The 26371-nt window shown below is 44.9% G+C and overlaps 1 protein-coding gene across 1 annotated transcript in view; it reads right to left on the reverse strand.

Moving 5' to 3' along the window:
• Positions 1 to 2707: 2707 nt before the first annotated feature.
• LOC141192230 (uncharacterized) overlaps positions 2708 to 26371 on the reverse strand; it is a 480396-nt gene continuing 456732 nt past the window's right edge. Inside the window, exon 7 of the mRNA XM_073661721.1 lies at positions 2708 to 3777. Coding sequence (XP_073517822.1) covers positions 2765 to 3777 — 1013 coding nt within the window. The 3' untranslated portion in view covers positions 2708 to 2764. The remainder of the gene's footprint in view (positions 3778 to 26371) is intronic.

A 26371-nucleotide genomic window follows, 5' to 3' on the forward strand; every position in this document is an offset into this window, starting at 1 on the left:
GGCACCTGGAATATGCAAATTGTCCTCTTCAAGCTTCAATCCCTGGTTTGGCGATGCTTTCCAAGCAGCTGATCCCGGCTGTACCCAACGATCTTCTAGCTGAAGGAGACTCTTCGCTTTTCCCAGAAGGCACGTGGAATATGCAAATTGTCCTCTTCAAGCTTCAATCCCTGGTTTGGCGATGCTTTCCAAGCAGCTGATCCCGGCTGTACCCAACGATCTTCTAGCTGAAGGAGACTCTTCGCTTTTCCCAGAAGGCACCTGGAATATGCAAATTGTCCTCTTCAAGCTTCAATCCCTGGTTTGGCGATGCTTTCCAAGCAGCTGATCCCGACTGTACCCAACGATCTTCTAGCTGAAGGAGACTCTTCGCTTTTCCCAGAAGGCACCTGGAATATGCAAATTGTCCTCTTCAAGCTTCAATCCCTGGTTTGGCGATGCTTTCCAAGCAGCTGATCCCGGCTGTACCCAACGATCTTCTAGCTGAAGGAGACTCTTCGCTTTTCCCAGAAGGCACCTGGAATATGCAAATTGTCCTCTTCAAGCTTCAATCCCTGGTTTGGCGATGCTTTCCAAGCAGCTGATCCCGGCTGTACCCAACGATCTTCTAGCTGAAGGAGACTCTTCGCTTTTCCCAGAAGGCACCTGGAATATGCAAATTGTCCTCTTCAAGCTTCAATCCCTGGTTTGGCGATGCTTTCCAAGCAGCTGATCCCGGCTGTACCCAACGATCTTCTAGCTGAAGGAGACTCTTCGCTTTTCCCAGAAGGCACCTGGAATATGCAAATTGTCCTCTTCAGGCTTCAATCCCTGGTTTGGCGATGCTTTCCAAGCAGCTGATCCCGGCTGTACCCAACGATCTTCTAGCTGAAGGAGACTCTTCGCTTTTCCCAGAAGGCACCTGGAATATGCAAATTGTCCTCTTCAAGCTTCAATCCCAGTTCTAGGATCCCTATTAGGTGGAACCATGGAATATAAAGCAAGTAAAGTAATATAGCCTGATATTATAGTAGTATCATGTGAACTTAACTTATATGCCGGTCTAAGATCTTATATGAACTTAGACATTCTATATAGTGGAAGAGTGGCACCTAATGCTCTATTTAGATATATCTAATTATATGCTTAAAGAAATAAGTAAGCATCTGCAAACTGCCTCTCATCAGGGAAGGCAAGATTCATTTCAGGAGCTCATATGATTGGCAGGTTCCTTTCCCATCTGGGTGCATCATCATCAAGTTCCTGATCCATTGAACACCTTCTGTGACGTGCTGGAACTCTCTGTGGCAATGGTGGAGCAGGTGGCCAGTCAGATATATGGATTCTGGGAACGTCCAGGACATCACAGAAAGGTCTCGTCACTTTGATCTTTCAAAGTATAGTGTTCCATTTTTTCGGACCTGCAGCTGGACAGGGTACCACAGGAGTACATCAGGCCATTTTTCAATAGAGCATCAAGTAGTGGTTTCAATACCCTTCTTTTAGCAAGTGTCATTCAGGATAGATCTATGATCGATTGTATACGTTTTCCATTGAAAATCACCAGGACTCAACTCCCCGGCTTTCCTCACAACGGCCTCTTACATTGAAAAAAATGTATGTGACAGATAATGTCCCTTGGATGCTCAGGATCTGGGCCATGATTGCCTAATGTATGGTGCTCCCTGTCAGTCTCCACCTCCTCGTCAATAGGATCACCAAGGATATTATTGATTTATGTCAATAGTGTTGGCATGATCGCTTGTGCATTGATGCTTTCATGTATACCCCTTATCCAGATATTATTGTGATTTTCATGGTCATCAACCAAACTAAATAGACTATTTGTTTATGAGCATTTGGATGGTCCACATCTTGTACGACATCAGCCTCTAATCTCTGTACCTTGTCAGTAACCTGTGACAGGCTAGAAGTGAGGGAATGTATTTCAGTTTTGTATGTGGTCTCCAGCCTTTGTATATATTGCTCCATCTCTTGTTTAGTAGGGATAGACGCAATATGAAATACAAATCAATTATGGCGTTCCCCATATCAGAACCTCTGTGGCTGGGTGGGTAAATTTACCTGTGAAGCAAGCAAGTATGTGCTTTGGTGAGGGTACAGGGAGATTTATGGAGCGGTTTTCTTGTGAGGCCTACATTAAGAGAGAAGTTGGTGCGGGACTTACAGGCTGGAGCTGTCTGGCATCATGAGAGTGAAGACTGCTTCTTTTTCCACGCTGAGGTGAGGCAGTAATAGCTCCGGAGCAGGAAGATAAGACCTTCCATAAGAAACACTGCATACCAGACATGCTGACGGAGGTGGAGGACCTCAGATTAACCTCTGATCTCTTCTTTCTTTCCCATATCGAAAGTCATGTTGGAGGCTGTAAATTGCTTATAATTCCCCCAGGAACACAGTCTGAAAAGAGTACTCTCAGTGTGTGCGCTCTCTCGATGCTTTGTCCAGGCCATGTCCTTCCTGTTGATGTTCAATAAGTCCAAAGGCAGCGTTGATTGAGAGCAGGATTGTGTGATGTAACATCCTTGTGTGAGCCCCGGGAACGGGAGTTGTGACAGTAATGGAACGGCGCTAGAATGGGAGGTGCGTATGAGTGTTTTTATTTTAACAAGGCCAAACATGAGGAATGAGAAATGGTTGTCCTAGTAGTGGAAAACCCCTTTAAGAAGATACAATTTTCAGTTAAAAATGAAAAAGGCTTCTCCCCTTTGTGAGTTCTTTGAAGTTTATTAAGAGTTGATATCTGTGTAAAACATTTCCCACATTAAGAACATGAAAATGGCTTCTCGCCTGTGTGAGTACGTTGGTGACAAAGAAGTAAGAATTTCTTCACAAAACATTTTCCACATTCTGAACAGGAAAAAGGCTTCTCCCCTGTGTGGGTTCTCTGGTGGTTATCAAGAATCGCTTTACGGGAAAAACATTTCCCACATTCTGAACAGGAAAAAGGCTTCTCCCCTGTGTGGGTTCTCTGGTGATTGACCAAAACTGATGTCTGGTTAAAACATTTCCCACATTCAGAACAGGAAAAAGGCTTCTCTCCTGTGTGAGTTCTCTGATGTCTGATAAAACTTGATTTAAATGTAAAACATTTTCCACATTCTGAACAAGAAAATGGCTTCTCTCCTGTGTGAGTTTTCTGGTGGTTATCAAGATGCACTTTCTGTTTAAAACATTTCCCACATTCTGAACATGAAAAAGGCTTCTCCCCCGTGTGAGTTCTCTGGTGATTGACCAAAACTGATGTCTGGTTAAAACATTTCCCACATTCTGAACAGGAAAATGGCTTCTCCCCTGTGTGAGTTCTCTGATGTGCGATAGAACCTGATTTCTCTGTAAAACATTTTCCACATTCTGAACAATAAAATGGCTTCTCCCCTGTGTGACTTCTCTGGTGATTAACAAGATTTGCTTTCTGGTTAAAACATTTCCCACACTTGAAACAAAAAAATCTATTCTCTGCTGTGTGAATGCTTTGATGTTTAAGAAAAGACTTTTCGAGGAGAAAACTATTTCCATATTCTGAATGTGAAAATGGCTTCTTTGCTTTAGGAGCAATTTGTTTTTTAATGCTTATTTTGCGACTTTGATTTTCCTTAGTGGTCGGTAATGAATCAGAAGACAGGACCTGTTTCAAAGGATTAGATGACAGATCTTTGCTGTGAAGGGATGATGGTATATCTGGAGTAATGGCATTCACTTCAATTGTATCCTGTGGGATCTCAAGATCATCCGATTTAAAAATCTCCTGTCCCTCCGATCTCCTGGTACAGTCATCTGCCAAGAGTAAAACCAATTATTATATTTTGAATAAAATATCCTCAAATTATATATATTTTTTAACATTTCTGCTCAAACTGTAAAAATGGCAACTTATGTAAAAATATTGAATTATTCACCAACAAAATGACCTTTCACAGTCTAATAGAAAACCTCATAGGATGAACCAGTAAACCGTGGTGTTCAACTGTTTGTTCATCCTGTCTCCCAAATATGGAATAAAAAGCCATCAAACAATGTTATGTAGGCGAAAATAATACCAATAAAAACTTCTACTTATCTCACAAAAAACAAGTCCCCACTCAGATCCATCATCTGTCAGTGGAAAAACAGAGGTTTCCACATTATTAGTGGCTCAAAGGCTCCTGAAAAGCAACTTTGTTTTTATAAACCAATCCAGCAAAATTTGCTCTCCCAAAGTCAAATCTCCCCCTCGCTTCTGAGCTTTGCAGTGTGCCCAAACCACATTTAGTATCCATTTATTTTGCATTACTATAGTGAGAAGAACCCACTAAATGTGTGTCATCTGCAAATATTGAAATACTACTCTGTATGCCCCCTAAAAGGTCATTAATAAATATGTTAAAAAGAAGCGGGCCCAATACTGACCCCTGTGGTACCCCATTGTTAACTGTGACCCAGTCTGAGTTCGTTCCATTAATAACCACCCTTGGTTTCCGATCACTGAGCCAGTTCTTAACCCACACACATATATTTTCCCCTATCCCCATTGTTCTCATTTTATGTATCAACTTTTTGTGTGGAACCGTATCAAAAGCTTTTGAAAAGTCCATATACACAACATCCACTGCATTTCCTTGGTCCAGTCCAGAACTTGCCTCCTCATAAAAGCTGATCAGATTAGTCTGACAGGAACGGACCCTCGTAAACCCATGTTGATATTGGGTCATGAGGTTATTCTTCTTCAGATACTCTAGTATAGCATCTCTTAGGAAACCCTCCAGGATTTTACCCACAGTAGAGGTTAAGCTTACTGGCCTATAATTTCCAAGTTCGGTTTTTGTCCCCTTTTTGAATATTGGCACCACATTTGCTATACGCCAGTCCTGTGATACAGACCCTGTTATTATGGAATCCTTAAAGATTAAAAATAATGGTCTATCTATGACGTTACTTAATTCCTGCAGTACTTGCGGGTGTATCCCATCTGGGCCTGGGGATTTGTCAACTTTAGTGATTTTTAGACGCCGCCGTACTTCCTGCTGGGTTAAGCAAGTGACATTTAATGGAGAATTTTTGTCATCACTAATCATGTTTTCTGCCATGCGATTTTCTTGTGTAAATACAGATGAAAAAAAATCATTTAGCATATAGGCTTTTTCATCATACTCCATTTCACCCAGACTATTTTTAAGGGGACCAACACTATCATTTTTTAGTTCTTTAGTATTTATGTAGTTAAGAATATTTTGGGATTATTTTTACTTTCTCTGGTAATGAGTCTCTCTGTCTCAAAGAAATCTTTGCTGCCTTGATTTGGTTTTTACAGAATTTATTTAATTTTCTGCATTTATTTAATACCTCATCACTACCTACTTGCTTTAGTACTCTAAATGCTTTCTTTTTGTCACTTATTGCGCCCCTTACAGCTCTATTTAGCCATAGTGGTTTCCTCCTATTTCTAGCATGTTTATTCCCATAGGGTATATATTGTGCACAGGTCCTATTCAGGATGCTAATAAATGTCTCCCATTTGCTTTGTGTAGTTTTATGTCTCAGGATATCGTCCCAGTTTATTGCACTAAAATCATCTCTCAACCATTGGAAATTTGCCTTCCTGAAGTTTAGTGTCCTTGTAACCCCTCTACTACACATCTTATTAAAGGATACATGAAAACTTATTATTTTGTGATTACTATTAGCCAAGTGACCCCCAACTCGTATATTTGATATGTGGTCTGGCCTGTTGGTTAATATTAGGTCTAGCAGTGCCCCCCTTCTTGTTGGGTCCTGAACCAGTTGTGAAAGGTAATTGTCTCTCAAAGTTGTCAAAAACCTATTACCTTTGCTTGAACTACAGGTGTCTGTTCCCCAGTGTATTTCAGGGTAGTTGAAGTCCCCCATAATAATGACTTCTCCTTGAGTCGCTGCTTCATCTATTTGCTTTATGAGGATATTCTAAGCTGCTTCCATTATTTTTGAAGACTTATAACTAACCCCTATCAGTAATTTATTATTTTTCCTCCACCCCTTATCTCCACCCACAGGGACTCTACATTTTCATTAGATTCACATATATCCTCCCGCAAGATGGGTTTTAAGGATGATTTTACATATAAACACACCCCCCCCCCCCTTCGCTTGTTTGTACGGTCATTTCTGAACAGACTATAGCCCTGTAAATTAACTGCCGAGTCATGGCTCTCGTCCAGCCATGTCTCAGATATCCCCACCATGTCATAATTATTTTCCAACAAAATGAATTCTAATTCCTCCATTTTGTTGGTGAGGCTTCTGGCATTAGTGTACATGCATTTTATGCATCTCTCTGTACCTCTATTCCTTCTTACTATATTGACTGTTCTAACCCCACCCCCAATTTCTTTATTAGTGCAGATAGTGACCTGGGCACAATCTTCTCCACCTATAAAATGAATACCCCCCCCCCCCCAATCCCTAGTTTAAACACTCCTCCAACCTTCTAGCCATTTTCTCCCCCAGCACAGCTGCACCCTCCCCATTAAGGTGCAGCCGATCCCTAGCGTAGAGTCTGTAGCCCCAACTGAAGTCGGCCCAGTTCTCCAGGAACCCAAATCCCTCCTTCCTACACCAGTTCTTGAGCCACTTATTTATCTCCCTAATCTCCCGTTGCCTCTCTGGCGTGGCATGTGATACAGGTAGTATTTCAGAGAATACCACCTTGGAGGTCCTTGCTCTCCCGAGCGCCAGGTAGGCAGCACACTGTTCGACGATCCCTGTCTTTGTGACAGATTGCCACACACGGACTGAAATGATCAAGCTGAACAGTCTTCTTCAGTAAAAAAAAACAACTTCAGTCTGTAACTAACTAGTAGGTAGTTACAGACTCACATAAGTGAGGCCGATCCCGCCACAAATAAACTATCATACAGAATGAACATGTAAAAAAAATACAAGAATGAAAATATATGTAACATCCCCAAAAACAATGTATGTTTGAGAGAAGAACGCCAACACTAAATAGGAGTTGTACTCATTTGTGGTGGACCAGAGGAGCTACGATAAGTGCTGACCAGAAAAGTAGAGAAAGTATTAGTGCCCCCATTTCAGGAGAGATTGTGCAGTAATCTGAATTCCTTAGGATTGAAAACATAATGGAATTTATGACGTGGAGTGAATCCATGAAACCAGGGCTCGAGCCATGCCAACACATCTCCTGCAGGCATGAATAAATGTATATTACAACCATCAGCCACGCGCAGCTTAGAGATATATCATGGCACAGGTGTAATGTTTTTAATTGTTTATCGCAATCCTGTTTGAAGTTAATTGGTTTTAAAAGATATTGAAAAGTCAGGATAAAGGGAAACTCTGTTGTTATTGTGCAGATATTCACACTTGTCCCTCACTGCACATTTAATGTTGTCGATCATAAAAGTGAAGTTTGGCCAGAAAGACTGGACCTGGTCTTGTAGGGACCATATGAGCACATTCAGCAGCACAGAAGGGAGAGAAGGTAGATTCATCCAATAAGATATCAGGGTTCTAGGAAGCCAACAGCATCATTACCCTCCGCTTTCTCTTACAGGCCCATCATAATATTTTTCTTCAAGTAATTTTCTAACTTGTCAGCACATTCTACGTACGCTGTCATTTGGCTTTCTAATTTACTGGGCAGGTAAGAGTCCGCAGGTAGGAGTCTAATCAAAGGGGTAGGTGGATCCTCCAGGTCTTAAGGTCTCTAGAAAAGGATTTTCAATGCCCAAATTCATTTGAACAGTTTTGGAAAGAGGAGAATGTTGTGATCTAGAGGCAAAATGGTGATCACACGATTGTGATATGGCCGGACTACACCAGCGATAAAGCAGCAACAGACAGGGACTGAGAAAAATCTGTGACTTATCTGCATTTAATGGTTACTACTCACCTGGGTAGTCATATGTAGGAATCTCCTCTTTACACCGCTTATCACCCCTCATGTATGTCTCATGTATATAAGGGAAATATATCAGGAGACAGAAAGTGTAGGTGTTGTGTTCTCTAGTCTTGTATGGACTGGAGCAGGGGTCCTCAAACTTTTTAAACAGGGGGCCAGTTCACGGTCCCTCAGACCATTGGAGGGCCGGAATATAGTTTTTAAAAAAAACTATGAACAAATTCCTATGCACACTGCACATATCTTATTTTGTAGTACAAAAAACAATACAGGAACAAATACAATATTTAAAATGAAGAACAAGTAAAGTTAAATCAACCGGTATTTCAATAGATAGATAACTGTACCCAATAGGCAGCATAGGTACTCAATAGGCAGGTAAATGTCCCCAATAGGCAGCATCGGTCCTCAATAGGCAGGTAAATATCCCCAATAGGCAGCATAGGTCCCCAATAGGCAGGTAAATGTCCCCAATAGGCAGGCTGTTTCCCCCTTATAATGCCATATGCAGGCTGTTCCACCCCTTATAATGCCCTATGCAAGCTGTTCCCCCCTTATAATGCCCCATGCTGGATGCCACCCCCCATATTATGCCCCATGCAGCATGTCACCCCCCCCATATAATGCCCCATGCAGCATGTCACCCCCACCATATAATGCCCCATGCAGCATGTCACCCCCCCCATATAATGCCCCATGCAGCATGTCACCCCCACCATATAATGCCCCATGCAGCATGTCACCCCCCCATATTATGCCCCATGCAGCATGTCACCCCCCCATATTATGCCCCATGCAGCATGTCACCCCCCCATATTATGCCCCATTCAGCATGTCACCCCCCCATATTATGCCCCATGCAGGATGTCCCTTTCCCCCTCCCCATATAATGCCCCATGCAGGATATCACCCCCCATATAATGCCCCATGCAGGATGTCACCCCCCCATATAATGCCCCATGCAGGATGTCACCCCCCCATATAATGCCCCATGCAGGATGTCACTCCCCTGTCTTTATAATGCCCCATGCAGCATGTCACCCCCCCATATAATGCCCCATGCAGCATGTCACCCCCCCATATAATGCCCCATGCAGCATGTCACCCCCCCATATAATGCCCCATGCAGCATGTCACCCCCCCATATAATGCCCCATGCAGCATGTGACCCCCCCATATTATGCCCCATGCAGCATGTCACCCCCCCATATTATGCCCCATGCAGCATGTCACCCCCCCATATTATGCCCCATGCAGCATGTCACCCCCCCATATTATGCCCCATGCAGCATGTCACCCCCCCATATAATGCCCCATGCAGGATGTCACCCCCCCCCATATTATACCCCTTGCAGGATGTCACCCCCCATATAATGACCTATGCCTCCATACATTAAAAAAAAAAAAAAATCCAATACTCACCTCACTTCTCACTTGCTGCCGCTGCTCTTCTCTGGTCTGGACTCCACCGTCGCGGCGGCGTCGTCCCGCTCTGCACTGCCTGCGACGGCACTCGGGAGGGCGCGGTGTAAAGACGTCACCGCACCCTCTGACCTGAGACGTCACAGGAAGCGCAGAGCAGGAAGACAACGGATCTGCAGAGGCACGGGGAGAGGTAAGTATCTGCCTGCCGGGGCCATGAGCAAGCGGGAGGAAGGGCGGGCAATGGCACCGCTCTCCTCTCCTCCGCTCATAGCCCAGCGGGCCGGATAAAAGTCCTCCGCGGGCCGTAGTTTGAGGGCCCCTGGACTGGAGCATAAGTTGAATTGCTGACTAAGACATCTCCTCCATGCTCCCAATCACTGGCTGTGTTACTCACTGCGTCAGCAGCTGATTGGCTGCAATAATCACAAGATCATTGGGGCTGACCAGGAAATACAGAGATTGGCGGGGACCCTAACAGCAATGGTATTTATATTATTTTACAACATTCAGTTATTTTCATTGTCATCTATTAATAAAACCTATATATTTTAGGCAACAGACAACAAGCAGTTTCTTCCTTTGAGTTTGCCACTGAATACATTTCTCATAGACGCATCATCCATAACGCTAATTCTCGTCTCATTTACAGACACTGGAATTATATTATACTGTGTGTGTGTGTGTGTGGGGGGGGTACTGTGGGAACATCATACATACTGTATAAGGGGCATAATGGGGGCATTACACTGTGGGGGGGCATCATATATCCTGCAAAAGGGGCATAATAGGGGCATTACACTGTGTGGGGGCATCATACATCCTGCATAAGGGGCATAATAGGGGCATTACACTGTGTGGGGGCATCATACATCCTGCATAAGGGGCATTACACTGTGTGTGGGGCATCATACATCCTGCATAAGGGGCATAACGGGGGCATTACACTGTGTGGGGCATCATACATACTGTGTAAGGGGCATAATGGGGGCATTACACTGTGTGGGGGCATCATACATACTGCATAAGGGGCATAATGGGGGGATTACACTGTGTAGGGACATCATACATACTGCTTAAGGGGTATAATGGGGGCATTACACTGTGTGGGGGCATCATACATACTGCATAAGGGGCATAATGGGGGGATAATGCCCCATGCAGGATGTCACCCCCCCCCCCCCATATTATACCCCTTGCAGGATGTCACCCCCCATATAATGACCTATGCCTCCATACATTAAAAAAAAAAAAAAATCCAATACTCACCTCACTTCTCACTTGCTGCCGCTGCTCTTCTCTGGTCTGGACTCCACCGTCGCGGCGGCGTCGTCCCGCTCTGCACTGCCTGCGACGGCACTCGGGAGGGCGCGGTGTAAAGACGTCACCGCACCCTCTGACCTGAGACGTCACAGGAAGCGCAGAGCAGGAAGACAACGGATCTGCAGAGGCACGGGGAGAGGTAAGTATCTGCCTGCCGGGGCCATGAGCAAGCGGGAGGAAGGGCGGGCAATGGCACCGCTCTCCTCTCCTCCGCTCATAGCCCAGCGGGCCGGATAAAAGTCCTCCGCGGGCCGTAGTTTGAGGGCCCCTGGACTGGAGCATAAGTTGAATTGCTGACTAAGACATCTCCTCCATGCTCCCAATCACTGGCTGTGTTACTCACTGCGTCAGCAGCTGATTGGCTGCAATAATCACAAGATCATTGGGGCTGACCAGGAAATACAGAGATTGGCGGGGACCCTAACAGCAATGGTATTTATATTATTTTACAACATTCAGTTATTTTCATTGTCATCTATTAATAAAACCTATATATTTTAGGCAACAGACAACAAGCAGTTTCTTCCTTTGAGTTTGCCACTGAATACATTTCTCATAGACGCATCATCCATAACGCTAATTCTCGTCTCATTTACAGACACTGGAATTATATTATACTGTGTGTGTGTGTGTGGGGGGGGGGTACTGTGGGAACATCATACATACTGTATAAGGGGCATAATGGGGGCATTACACTGTGGGGGGGCATCATATATCCTGCAAAAGGGGCATAATAGGGGCATTACACTGTGTGGGGGCATCATACATCCTGCATAAGGGGCATAATAGGGGCATTACACTGTGTGGGGGCATCATACATCCTGCATAAGGGGCATTACACTGTGTGTGGGGCATCATACATCCTGCATAAGGGGCATAACGGGGGCATTACACTGTGTGGGGCATCATACATACTGTGTAAGGGGCATAATGGGGGCATTACACTGTGTGGGGGCATCATACATACTGCATAAGGGGCATAATGGGGGGATTACACTGTGTAGGGACATCATACATACTGCTTAAGGGGTATAATGGGGGCATTACACTGTGTGGGGGCATCATACATACTGCATAAGGGGCATAATGGGGGGATTACACTGTGTAGGGACATCATACATACTGCATAAGGGGTATAATGGGGGCATTACACTGTGTGTGGGCATCATACATACTGTGTAAGGGGCATAATGGGGGCATTACACTGTGTGGGGGCATCATACATACTGCATAAGGGGCATAATGGGGGCATTACACTGAGTGGGCATCATACATACTGCATAAGGGGCATAATGGGGGCATTACACTGTGTGGGGGCATCATACATCCTGCATAAGGGGCATTACACTGTGTGGGGGCATCACACATCCTGCATAAGGGCATAATGGGGGCATTACACTGTGTGGGGGCATCATACATCCTGCATAAGGGGTATAATGGGGGCATTACACTGTGTGGGGGCATCATACATCCTGCATAAGAGGCATAATGGGGGCATTACACTGTGTGGGGGCATCATACATACTGTATAAGGGGCATAATGGGGGCATTACACTGTGTGGGGGGCATCATACATACTGTATAAGGGGCATAATGGGGGCATTACACTGTGTGGGGGGCATCATACATACTGTATAAGGGGCATAATGGGGGCATTACACTGTGTGGGGGGCATCATACATCCTGCATAAGGGGCATAATGGGGGCATTACACTGTGTGGGGGCATCATAAATCCTGCATAAGGGGTATAATGGGGGCATTACACTGTGGGGGGCATCATACATCCTGCATAAGGGGTATAATGGGGGCATTACACTGTGGGGGGCATCATACATCCTGCATAAGGGGTATAATGGGGGCATTACACTGTGGGGTCAGTAAAGGGGCCCTGTACTATGAGAACAATACGTTTCCTCCCTTCCTGTCTCCATAGTTGGGTCGTATGTATCTATTACAGGAAACAGAACAAAAACCTTATGATTCTTATAAAGGGGCAACACAAGACCCCAAAAGAGTCTCAGTGCTGAAGGGGTTAATGCCCCCTGCGCCCAGTAATGGGGTCTCCACATACCTCCACCTGCAGAGCCGCCACCACATATATGGCTGCTCTGTGCGCACAGGACCTGTGATGAGGTCACAGGAGGGGAGGAGTCAGGGGTCACATGATCAGGGGCCTCAGTGGATGCAGGACTCTGCTGTGCTGGTTGTCATGGTGCTGGATGAGCTGAAGTTTATGTGTGGGGTCAGGAGGGGTTTACAGTGTGGATGTAGCAGAGCCGTGTGTGTACGAGGCGTATGGAGCGGAGCCGCGTGTGTACGAGGCGGACGGAGCGGAGCCGTGCGTGGACGGAGCGGAGCCGCATGTGTACGAGGCGTACGGATTGGAGCCGTGTGTGTACGAGGTGTACGGAGCGGAGCCGCGTGTGTACGAGGTGTACGGATTGGAGCCGTGTGTGTACGAGGTGTACGGAGCGGAGCCGCGTGTGTACGAGGTGTACGGATTGGAGCCGTGTGTGTACGAGGTGTACGGAGCGGAGTCGCGTGTGTACGAGGTGTGCGGAGCGGAGCCGTGTGTGTACGAGGTGTACGGAGCGGAGCCGCGTGTGTACGAGGCGTACGGAGTGGAGCCGTGTGTGTACGAGGTGTACGGAGCGGAGCCGCGTGTGTACGAGGTGTACGGATTGGAGCCGTGTGTGTACGAGGTGTACGGAGCGGAGTCGCGTGTGTACAAGGTGTACGGAGCAGAGCCGTGTGTGTACGAGGTGTACGGAGCAGAGCCGTGTGTGTACGAGGCGTACGGAGCGGAGTCGCGTGTGTACGAGGTGTGCGGAGCGGAGCCGTGACTCTAATCAGTCTTTTAGGGCTAAATGGTTTTCACCTTGCCTTTAGAGGGGTTTATTACAATTTGATTCCCATCATGACGGGTGATGAGTGGGAATCGGCGTCTTTAATGTCTGAGGGTTTATTCGATAATCTCGTCCTCCCATTCGGATTCTCCAATGCACCAACAGGATTTCACAAGTTTGTGAATGATATTTTCTCTCATTACATTGATGAAATTGGGTCCAGCCTAGTGACCTGAACGCATTGTAAGATTTTGTAGGATTCGCCAACTATTATAGGAAATTCATTAGGGTTTTTTCTCAGATTGCTGAACCTCTTACTGACCTCACATATAAGGGAGCGGATATCAAGGTTTAGCCACCGGATGCTATAAGGGATTTTGAAAACTTGAAAGAGTATTTTATATCTGCTCCTGTTCTAATCCAACCCGATCTCGAAGAACCATTCATTGTGGAGGTGGATGTTTCGGAGGTTGGGGTAGGGGCCGTTTTATCTCAGGGTTCCAAAACTCTGACTAATTTGCGGTCTTGTGCTTTTTTTCTTGAGAAAATTTTTGACTGCTGAAATAAATTCTGCTGTTGGGAATTGTGAGTTACTCGCTGTTAAATTAGCCTTTAAGGAATGGAGACATTTTCTGGAGGGTTCATCACGTCACTGTGGTCACTGACCACAATAATTCAGCGTATATTGAATCAGCTAAACAGCTAACTCCTAGACAGATCAGAGGGTCCTTATTTTTCTCTAGATTCAATTTCTCTATCACGTTGAGGCTGGGGTCCAACAATGTGAAGGCTGTCGCACTATCACACAGTTTTAGTTCAGCTTCTCCTCCAGATCCTCCATTCTACCTAAGGGCATTGTGGTTTCTGTGGTAATCCCTATCTGGGAGTACAGAACATCACGTGACAAAGCAGTAGATCGGAAAATATGCATTAATGCAATAAACCATGTTATATCATAGCTATCAGCTGACCATGACCATGGTATACAATCAGGGTGTCACACATGCTGGCAGGATTTTATCTTTGTTTATAAGAGGGATTCAAATTTGTTTGAGACAAAGCAAGGTGGGAAGAATCCCTGCCTTGTCTGTGCCCCCCTCCCCCCACGCTCATCATCATCTTTATCCTAAAACACCCTGTGTGACCCTAAGGGCTCGAACCCCCTCTCAGAGAGAAATACTCAAAGCAGCAGAAAACTGTAATCTCTATTTGGGAATATAGAAAGTCAGGTGACAATACAATAGATTAGCAAAAAATACACTGCTCACAAAAATAAAGGGAACACTCAAATAACACATCCTAGATCTGAATGAATGAAATACTCATTGAATACTTTGTTCTGTACAAAGTTGAATGTGCTGAGAACTTTGCTAAACACCTGTTGTCCAAGTCTCAAGGATTCCACTACATTAATTACTTCAAGTCACAAGGATTAGACTAAATCTACAGAAGAGTGAGGACTAAGAGGTACCTGATTGATTGGCAAGTAGCAGACGTACTATAAGTACCAGAGGTGCTGAAGATAGACGTGCTGATGACCAGAGCCCAACATAGTCTAACAAGCTGAGATATCTTAAGGTAAGAAAAATGGATATAATTACCATATTATTCAGACTATAAGACGCAGTTTTTTTGCCACAAATTTCAGAGGAAAAAAGGGGTGCATCTTATTGTCCAAATGCTCACTGTGGTGCGGGGACGCAGTGGTGGATCGGGGTCACACAGCAGAGATTGGTGGCAGCAGGTCTGTTGGTGCTGCCAAGAATTCACTACGGCTGCGCTAGACATGAGGATGTGGGTGGTCCCCAGTCCAGATCACACGCTGCAGTGACATTACAAAGAGGCAGGGCTGGGGGACTCTGCGCATTGTGGAGTTCTGTGTTGTTCCGGCCCTGCCTCTTTGTAATGTCACTGCAGAGTGTGATCTGGACAGAAGACAGCTCACTTCCTCCTGTCTAGCGCGGCAGTAGTGAATTCATGGTGGCACCGACAGACCTGCTGCCATCACTCCCTGCTGTGTCTAGCACAGCCGTAGTGAAGTCATGGCGGTGCTGACAGACCTGCTGCCATCGCTCCCTGCTGTGTGACCCCACTCCCTGCCGTGTCTAGCGCGGCAGTAGTGAATTCATGGCGGCACTGACAGACCTGCTGCCATCGCTCCCTGCTGTGTCTAGCACAGCCGTAGTGAAGTCATGGCGGCGCTGAAAGACCTGCTGCCATCGCTCCCTGCCGTGTCTAGTGGGACCATAGTGAATTCATGGCGGTGCCGCTCCCTGCTGTGTGGCCCCGCTCCTGTCTAGTGTCCAGAAAAGAACAGGAGAGGCAAGCATTATACCATAGTTCAAATAACACAAAGGACATAAAACACTGTACCACTCCTGTGGTGAATTATACCACTCATCATGCCATAGGAGCTGCAGGACATGATGGGAGTTATAGTTATCAAAGGAACCACATGACAAAGTATAAAGTCAGTAATAATGGATGTTAATGCTGCTGTTGAGTTCTATTTACATTGGTGAAATATTATCTTATTTATGTTTTTAAATATTTTGCTGCAAGTTTTTTCCCCGTATTTTCCACCTCTAAAGCGTCAGTGCGTTTTATGGTCCTATGCGTCTTATAGTCTGAAAAATACAGTAATTCTTTTTCAAAGCAAAGTAGACTAAGATTTATGTCTTCAGACTAGTGTAATTTAGAAGTTTTGTGGCTCAGCTTATATGCAGAATGTGAGATGGAAAATCTCAAGCTAAATTCCAAGCTGGTGTTAATAGAGAAAAAGAGAAATTGAAAAATATGTTACAGGTGGTTGACGTATTTCAGAAGTTTGTGTCAGAGAAATCCAAACACAACGACAGTGTAGAGATAGTGTCAAAGGATACTAATGATGTTACTGATTTTGACTGTAATGAGGAACTTGATCAATATGTGAGACACGTGTCTGAAACAGTTACTGAAGATGACCTGGTGTCTCATGACATAGGACGGACATGCAAGAAACTGGCATAGGAGGAAACGTGGGAGGAGACATGAAAATTGACGTAGGTGACATACAAATGCCACTTAAAATAGAAGACAATTTAAAAGCCCAACTCCAAATTAAAGTTAGGAAAATTTGATAAGATTCTACAAAATCATGCCGAAATATGATGTCAAAATCCATGTGTGTAGAAATTCAGAGATATTTGAGAGCTTTGCTGATTAGTTTGATTTAACCAATGAGGAGAGAATTCAGTTGTTTAAAATGTGGCTTCCTGTGATATTTTCCAGACGTCTAATGTTAATGTCTTGTGAAAACGAGTCACCTGAATGGTTAAATGATACTGATAGACTGAGAAATCTGATTTACTGTGAAACTAAAAATACATGCCCAGACATTGTAAATTGTCTCTTCATAGAAGAAGAGGACCAGAACTCTAGTGCCACCTACAGGAAGTAGCAATCCTAAAAGTCAATAGTGACCCTTTAATGAGCCTTATCTTATGACTTAGGATAGAAGCCAGAACCAGAAACTCAATTTGCAGACACTGTGTTTTGGGGTACTGCCCCTCGTCAGTGCAAAATGTGAGTTCTGGTTTGGCTGGGTGAGAGGCATCAGACCAGTACCTTATGGGTAACATTTATCCTTACAGAGAGTGACATGTTAAGCACGTCATGGTGAGGAGACTTTTAAAGGCGCAATGCTCCTCTGGGAAATATTCAAATTGATTCTACAGAGAGGAAGAGAACCAGAACTCTAGAACTCTGGTCCTCTTCCTCTCTGAAGAGACAATTTACATATTTCCCAGAGGAGCATAAAAAGTCTCCTCACCATGACGTGCTTAACATGTCCCTCTCTGTAAGGAGAAATGTTACCCCTTAGATACTGCCCAGACATTGAAATTCTTCAAAAATTAAGGATTGGTAGGAAAGAATGTACGTTTACATTCATGTCCATATTGAACGGCTGTACAGAACTCTCATTAAAAATGGGAAATCACAACAAATGATAAAAAAAATTGTAAACAAATTTACATTCATAAATTCAGCATCTCGAGTTATTGTGTCGAAAAAGTTTCTTTATTTAAATGTGCGCAGTCGCTTGATCTTGCTAGAAAACATGAGAATCGAGAAAGGAAAATAAATAAAGCTAATTTTGTAAAATCAGAAAGGGTAAAATCTTTTCAAAAGACAGAATCAAACTCTCCTAAACTGAGTCATATCCCTAATCCAATCTATGACATATGCAGGAGAGTACACATCTGCTATAAACCGTATGAGATGATTCAAAAGTCAATTTCTTCACAGAAAGAGTTAAAAATTCAAAGTTCTGACCTACTCTGTCTAAAAAGACAAATGGCAGAATATTGCTTCATTAAATCTAATGATATGGTTCCAATATTTATTTATTTTACTCGCTTATATAGCGGCATTAATTCCACAGCGCTTTACAGACATTATCATCACTGTCCCCAATAGGGCTCACAATCTACATTCCCTATTAGTATGTCTTTGAAGTGTGGGAGGAAACCGGAGAACCCGGAGGAAACCCACGCAAACACGGGGAGAACATACAAACTCCTTGCAGATGTTGAATATAAGAAGAAAATGTTTCAATGTTCTGAGTAAATACAACAAGTCATTCTTTCATTCATTCATATATTTATTCATTTTGGGTCACCAGTATACATTCTTTGGTATTATTGGTTTAATAAATATATCTAGTTAATAAACTTTGTGTAATAAAGAAACATTTGTTACATCAAAACACACTGACACCTATGATGTGGAAAAGGTAATTACACCTATAACATAAAAATGTTCTATCACATGAAGAACTTGATTAATAATGAATTATCTATTATTGTTTTATTATTCCAAACATCATTTATTTTAATCTTTTGATAATAATTAGATGGTTATTACTGATTGCTATGGTACGCTGTGATATTATAGGTTAGGAAATTGCCAGATTTGGTATCAGATTAGGGAATGAAGACTTCAATCAAAATACTGCAATTATGAATTCTATCTTCATAAAGACTTTTCATATTTCTAAATCCAAGAGATTCTCAAAAGTTACAAGAAGAAACAGCAGATATCTGGAAGTCCCATAAGGTCACAATGCTGAGTGATAATAGACTGTGTCAATTACAATACAATCACCACTGACCACCAGGACCGCAGAGGACGATGATCCTACATTCACCGCTGACCACCAGGACCGCAGAGGACGAGGATCCTACATTCACCGCTGACCACCAGGACCGCAGAGGATGATGATCCTACATTCACCGCTGACCACCAGGACCGCAGAGGACGATGATCCTACATTCACCGCTGACCACCAGGACCGCAGAGGACGATGATCCTACATTCACCGCTGACCACCAGGACCGCAGAGGACGATGATCCTACATTCACCGCTGACCACCAGGACCGCAGAGGACGATGATCTTACATTCACCGCTGACCACCAGGACCGCAGAGGACGATGATCCTACATTCACCGCTGACCACCAGGACCCGAGAGGACGAGGATCCTACATTCACCGCTGACCACCAGGACCGCAGAGGACGATGATCCTACATTCACCGCTGACCACCAGGACCGCAGAGGATGATGATCCTACATTCACCGCTGACCACCAGGACCGCAGAGGACGATGATCCTACATTCATCACTGACCACCAGGACCGCAGAGGACGATGATCCTACATTCATCACTGACCACCAGGACCGCAGAGGACGATGATCCTACATTCACCGCTGACCACCAGGACCCGAGAGGACGAGGATCCTACATTCACCGCTGACCACCAGGACCGCAGAGGACGATGATCCTACATTCACCACTGACCACCAGGACCGCAGAGGATGATGATCCTACATTCACCACTGACCACCAGGACCGCAGAGGACGATGATCCTACATTCATCACTGACCACCAGGACCGCAGAGGACGAGGATCCTACATTCACCACTGACCACCAGGACCGCAGAGGACGATGATCCTACATTCACCACTGACCACCAGGACCGCAGAGGACGATGATCCTACATTCACCACTGACCACCAGGACCGCAGAGGACGATGATCCTACATTCACCACTGACCACCAGGACCGCAGAGCACGATGATCCTACATTCACCACTGACCACCAGGACTGCACAGGACGATGATCCTACATTCACCACTGACCACCAGGACCGCAGAGCACGATGATCCTACATTCACCACTGACCACCAGGACTGCACAGGACGATGATCCTACATTCACCACTGACCACCAGGACCGCAGAGGACGAGGATCCTACATTCACCACTGACCACCAGGACCGCAGAGGACGATGATCCTACATTCACCGCTGACCACCAGGACCGCAGAGGATGATGATCCTACATTCACCGCTGACCACCAGGACCGCAGAGGACGATGATCCTACATTCACCGCTGACCACCAGGACCGCAGAGGACGAGGATCCTCCATTCACCACTGACCACCAGGACCGCAGAGGACGAGGATCCTCCATTCACCACTGACCACCAGGACCGCAGAGGACGAGGATCCCACATTCACCACTGACCACCAGGACCGCAGAGGACGAGGATCCTCCATTCACCACTGACCACCAGGACCGCAGAGGACGAGGATCCCACATTCACCACTGACCACCAGGACCGCAGAGGACGAGGATCCCACATTCACCACTGACCACCAGGACCGCAGAGGACGATGATCCTACATTCACCGCTGACCACCAGGACCGCAGAGGACGATGATCCTACATTCACCGCTGACCACCAGGACCGCAGAGGACGATGATCCTACATTCACCACTGACCACCAGGACCGCAGAGGACGATGATCCTCCATTCACCACTGACCACCAGGACCGCAGAGTACGAGGATCCCACATTCACCACTGACCACCAGGACCGCAGAGGACGAGGATCCTCCATTCACCACTGACCACCAGGACCGCAGAGGACGAGGATCCCACATTCACCACTGACCACCAGGACCGCAGAGGACGAGGATCCCACATTCACCACTGACCACCAGGACCGCAGAGGACGATGATCCTACATTCACCGCTGACCACCAGGACCGCAGAGGACGATGATCCTACATTCACCGCTGACCACCAGGACCGCAGAGGACGATGATCCTACATTCACCGCTGACCACCAGGACCGCAGAGGACGATGATCCTACATTCACCACTGACCACCAGGACCGCAGAGGACGATGATCCTACATTCACCACTGACCACCAGGACCGCAGAGGACGATGATCCTACGATGCTAAATGAACTGTGTTGTGTTCAAGTTTTCATCACGTTCCAGTGGTTTCCTATCACCTGTAAAGCTACAATGAAAGCTGGAGAACATTGAAAGGTGATTGTCAGGAAGCTGCCAGCCTGACATACAGTTAGGTCCAAAGATATTTGGACAGTGACACAAGTTTTGGCATTTTAGTCGTTTACCAAAAAGTATTCAAGTTACAGTTATATAATCAGAATGGGCTTAAAATACAGACTTTAATTTGAGGGTATTCACATCCTAATTGGAGTGAGGGAAAAGGGTTTAGGAATTACAGCTTTTTAATATGTAGTTGCCTCTTTTTAAAAGGACCAAAAGTAATTGGACAATAATCCCAAAAGCTCTTTAATGGGCTGCATGGGTTATTCCCTCATTAATCCATCATCAATTAAGCAGGTAAAATGTCTAGAGCTGATTCTAGGTGTTGTATCTGCATTTGGCAGATGATGCTGTGAATCCACAACATGCGGTCAAAAGAACTCTCAATAAAAGAAAAATAGAACATCATAAGGCTGAAAAAATGAAGAAATCAATCAGGGAGATAGCAGGAATCTAAGGAGTAACCAAATCAATGGTTTGGTACACTCTGCAAATAAGAGGGCACTGGTGAGCTTGGGAAATCCAAAAGGCCTGGACATCCACAGAAGACAACAGTGGTGGATGATCGCAAAATCCTTTCCATCGTGAAGAAAACCCCTTCACTACATCCACCCAAGTGAAGAATACTGTCCTGGTAGTAGGTGTTTCAGTATCTAAGTCTACCATAAAGAGATGTCTTCATGAGAGCGAATATAAAGGGTTCATCACAAGGTGCAAACCATTAATCATCCTTATAAATAGAAAGGCCATATTAGACGTTATAAAAAAAAACATCTAAAGAAGCCGCCCAGTTTGGTAAAGCATTTTTTGGACAGATGAAACTAAGATCAACCTGTACCAGAATGATGGGAAAAAGAAAGTATGAAGAAGACTTGGAACGGCTCAAGATCCAAAGCACAGCACACCATCTGTAAAACATGGCGGAGGCAGTGTGATGGCTTGGGCATGCATGGCTTCCAATGGTGCTGGGTCACTAGTGTTTATTGATGATGTGACTGAAGACAGAAGCAGCCGGATGAATTCTGAAGTGTACAGGACTATACTCTCTGCTCAGATTCAACCAAATGCAACAAGGTTGATTGGACGGTGCTTCACATTACAGATGGACTGTGACCCAAAACATAGTGCAAAAGCAAAGAAGTGGAATATTCTGCAATGGTCGAGTCAATCGTCAGATCTCAACCCCATCGAGCTGCATGTCACATGCTTATGACAAATCTTTAGGCAGAAAGACCCATAAACAAACAACAGAAGTCAGCTGGAGTAAAGGCCCGGCAAAGCATCACAAAGGTCAAAACCCCACATTTTGTGATGTCCATGGCTTCCAGACTTCAGGCCGTCATTGCCTGCAAAGGATTCTCTACAAAGTATTAAAAATTAACATTTTATTTATGGTAAAGATAATTTGTCCAATTACTTTTGAACTTCTAAAATAAGGAGGCTTTGTAGAAAATGATTGCAATTCCTAAATGTTTCACAGAATATTTTTGTGCAACCTCTTTAATTAAATTAGAAAGTCTACAATTGAATTGCATAGAAATTATTAGTATGCAATATCACAAAAGTCAGAATGTCATTACAAAAGTGTGAAAATATGCAGAGCAAAAAACCCACCATATGTCCAAGTCACTAATCAACTACCCTCTTGAGAAAGCATCACACACCCGCGAAACGCGCGTCGAGGCTTGTCTTTCCGTACAGCTGCCTGTCCCTCTACACCTTGCGACATCCTGATACTTTTGGGTGAGTTACCTTCTGTCACATCTGTGTATTGTACGGTGGGGACTTACTAGTTGATTAGTGACTTTGATTGACTATCTTATGTCCACCTGCTGTCTCATTGTGATGTTCGCTTGTGCCACCTTCCTTTGCCCCTTACCTTGGTTTTTTTCATCTTGTCCCTATTTATACATTGTGAGCGTCATACGCTGAGTCGCCGTCTCTCTTTATATTAAGGACCATGCTTGTCCAGCTACATATGTGAGACACACATCGACTTGAGTTTTCATGATTATCTTATGGTGCTTCTAGACACTTTTGGGACAGTTCCTTGCCTAACCTTTCATGTTCTTTTTACATGCGGCCCGCGGAGGACTTTTATCCGGCCCGCCGGGCTGTGGGCAGAGGAGAGCGGTGTCAGCGCCCGCCCTTCCCTCCGCTTTCTCAGAGCCCCGGCAGCCCGATACTTGCCTCTCCCCATGCCTCTGCAGATCCGCGGTCTTCCTGGTGCGCACTCCCTGTGACGTCTCAGGTCAGAGGGTGCGGTGACGTCTTTCCACCGCGCCCTCCCCTGAGCCATCACAGGCAGCGCAGAGAGGGACAACGCCGGAGACGCTGGAGTCCAGACCAGAGCAGTGGCAGCAGGCAAGGAGGGAGGTGAGTATTGTTTTTTTTTTTTAATGTATGGAGGCATGGGGCATAATATTAGGGGTGACATCCTGCATGTGACATTATATGGGGGGGGGTGACATCCTGAATGGGGCATTATATGGGGGGGGGGGGGTGACATCCTGAATGGGGCATTACACTGTGTTCCAAATTATTATGCAAGTAATATTTTCCCAGATTTTCCCAAATTACCTATATGAATTGCAGTCATTGTAATTTTCCAGTCAAATAACTATTAGAGTACAATTGAAAGGTTTTTGTACAACCTGCCTATGATAACAGTATATTTTTAAAAAACTCAAACTGCACTCAAAATGCATGTTCCAAATTATTATGCACAGCAGAGTTTTCAACCTTTTCATTTTAATAAAGAACAAAAAAATGGTCATTTTTGAAATTATAAGCATTAGCAGGTTATTACAAACTGAAATCAAACAGTTTTCAACTCAAAACTTTATTCTAGGTGATGTTACATTTGCACATAGGACCCCTTGTTGGAAAAGAGCTTCTGAACTCTCTCGTCCATTGAATTTGTCAGGTTTTGGATGGTTTCTGCTACAATTGTTTTGCATGAGTACAGAATACCCTCCCAGAGCTGTTGCTTAGATGTGAACTGCCTCCGGCCATCATAGACACTCCTTTTGATGATGCTCCAGAGGTTCTGAATGGGGTTGAGGTCAGGGGAGCATGGGTGCCACACCATAAGTTTGTCCCCTTTTATGCCCACAGCAGCCAGAGATGCAGATGTGTTATGTGCAGCATGAGACGGGGCATTATCATGCATGAAATGATCTCGATGGTCCAGATGGATGGAGTGGAGGATGGCTGGTTGATGGACACCCCATGCAAACACGGCTACGGCGCCAACAAGGAGGAGGTGGAGTAATGTTTTGGGCTGGAATCATGGGGAGAGAGATTGTCGGCCCTTTTAGGATCCCTTAAGGGGTAAAGATGAACTCCATAATGTATGTTGAGTTTCTCAAACAGCACTTCCTTCCATGGTTCAAGAAGAAGAACCGTGCATTCCGCAGCAAGATCATTTTCATGCATGATAATGCCCCGTCTCATGCTGCACATAACACATCTGCATCTCTGGCTGCTATGGGCATAAAAGGGGACAAACTTATGGTGTGGCCCCCATGCTCCCCTGACCTCAACCCCATTGAGAACCTCTGGAGCATTATCAAAAGGAGTGTCTATGATGGCGGGAGGCAGTTCACATCTAAGCAACAGCTCTGGGAGGGTATTCTGTCCTCATGCAAAACAATTGAAGCAGAAACCATCCAAAACCTGACAAATTCAATGGACGAGAGAGTTCAGAAGCTCCTTTCGAACAAGCGGTCCTATGTGCAAATGTAACATCACCTAGAATAAAGTTTTGAGTTGAAAACTGTTTGATTTCAGTTTGTAATAACCTGCTAATGCTTATAATTTCAAAAAAGACCATTTTTTATTCTTTATTAAAATGAAAAGGTTGAAAACTCTGCTGTGCATAATAATTTGGAACATGCATTTTGAGTGCAGTTTGAGTTTTTTTTTTTTTTTTTAAATATACTGTTATGGGCAGTTTGTACAAAAACCTTTCAATTGTACTCTAATAGTTATTTGACTGGAAAATTACAATGACTGCAATTCATATAGGTAATTTGGGAAAATCTGAGAAAATATTATTTGCATAATAATTTGGAACACAGTGTATATGGGGGGGGTGACATCCTGAATGGGGCATTATATAGGGGGGGGTGACATCCTGCATGTGGCATTATATGGGGGGGGGGGTGACATCCTGAATGGGGCATTATATGGGGGGGGGTGACATCCTGAATGGGGCACTATATGGGGGGGGTGACATCCTGAATGGGGCATTATATGGTGGGGTGACATGCTGCATGGGGCATTATATGGGGGGTGACATCCGGCATGGGGAATTATATGGGGGGGGGGGGTGACGTGCTGCATGGGGCATTATAAAGACAGGGGAGTGATATTCTGCATGTGTCATTATATTGGGGGGGGGGGGTGACATCCTGAATGGGGCATTATATGGGGGGTGACATCCTGAATGGGGCATTATAAAGACAGGGGAGTGATATCCTGCATGTGTCATTATATGGGGGGGGGGGGTGACATCCTGAATGGGGCATTATATGGGGGGTGACATCCTGAATGGGGCATTATATGGGGGGGTGACATTCGAATGCGGCATTATAAAGACAGGGGAGTGATATCTTGCACGGGGCATTATATGGTGGGAGAAAGGGAAATCCTGCATGGGGCATAATAAGGGGGGGGGAACAGCCTGCATAGGACATTACAAGGGGGAAACAGCCTGCCTATTGAGGACCTATGCTGCCTATTGGGGACATTTACTTGCCTATTGGGGATATTTACCTGCCTATTGGGGACCTATGCTGCCTATTTGGGACATTTACCTGCCTATTGGGGACCTATGCTGCCTACTGGGAACATTTACCTGCCTATTGGGGACATTTACCTGCCTATTGTGGACTTATGCTGCCTATTTGGTACATTTACCTGCCTATTGGGGACCTATGCTGCCTATTGGGTACATTTACCTGCCTATTGAGGACCTATGCTGCCTATTGGGTACAGTTACCTGCCTATTGAGGACCTATGCTGCCTATTGGGTACAGTTACCTACCTATTGAAATACTGGTTGATTTAACTTTACTTGTTCTTCATTTTAAATATTGTATTTGTTCCTGTATTGTTTTTTTACTACAAAATAAGATATGTGCAGTGTGCATAGGAATTTGTTCATAGTTTTTTTAAAAAACTATATTCCGGCCCTCCAATGGTCTGAGGGACAGTGAACTGGCCCCCTGTTTAAAAAGTTTGAGGACCCCTGTTGTATACTAATATTTTTTATTAATAAAGCCTTTATATGCTGCTATACTCGTTTTGCTCTGTGTTTACAAATATCTTTCTGAGTAGGCCATAATACACGGCTATGGGGTGTGAATTGTATGGTCTCCACACTCCCTATCCGTGACTTTTACTATGATGGCCGAAGTGTTTTCTAGAATTGAATTGCATATCAGTTGTTTAATTTTAAATCAAAAGCAGTGGCCTGCAGAGCCCAAA

The sequence above is a fragment of the Phyllobates terribilis genome, unplaced genomic scaffold (genome assembly GCF_046119375.1).
Source record: "Phyllobates terribilis strain yellow unplaced genomic scaffold, ASM4611937v1 Scaffold_56__1_contigs__length_8794411, whole genome shotgun sequence".
NCBI lineage: Eukaryota > Metazoa > Chordata > Amphibia > Anura > Dendrobatidae > Phyllobates > Phyllobates terribilis.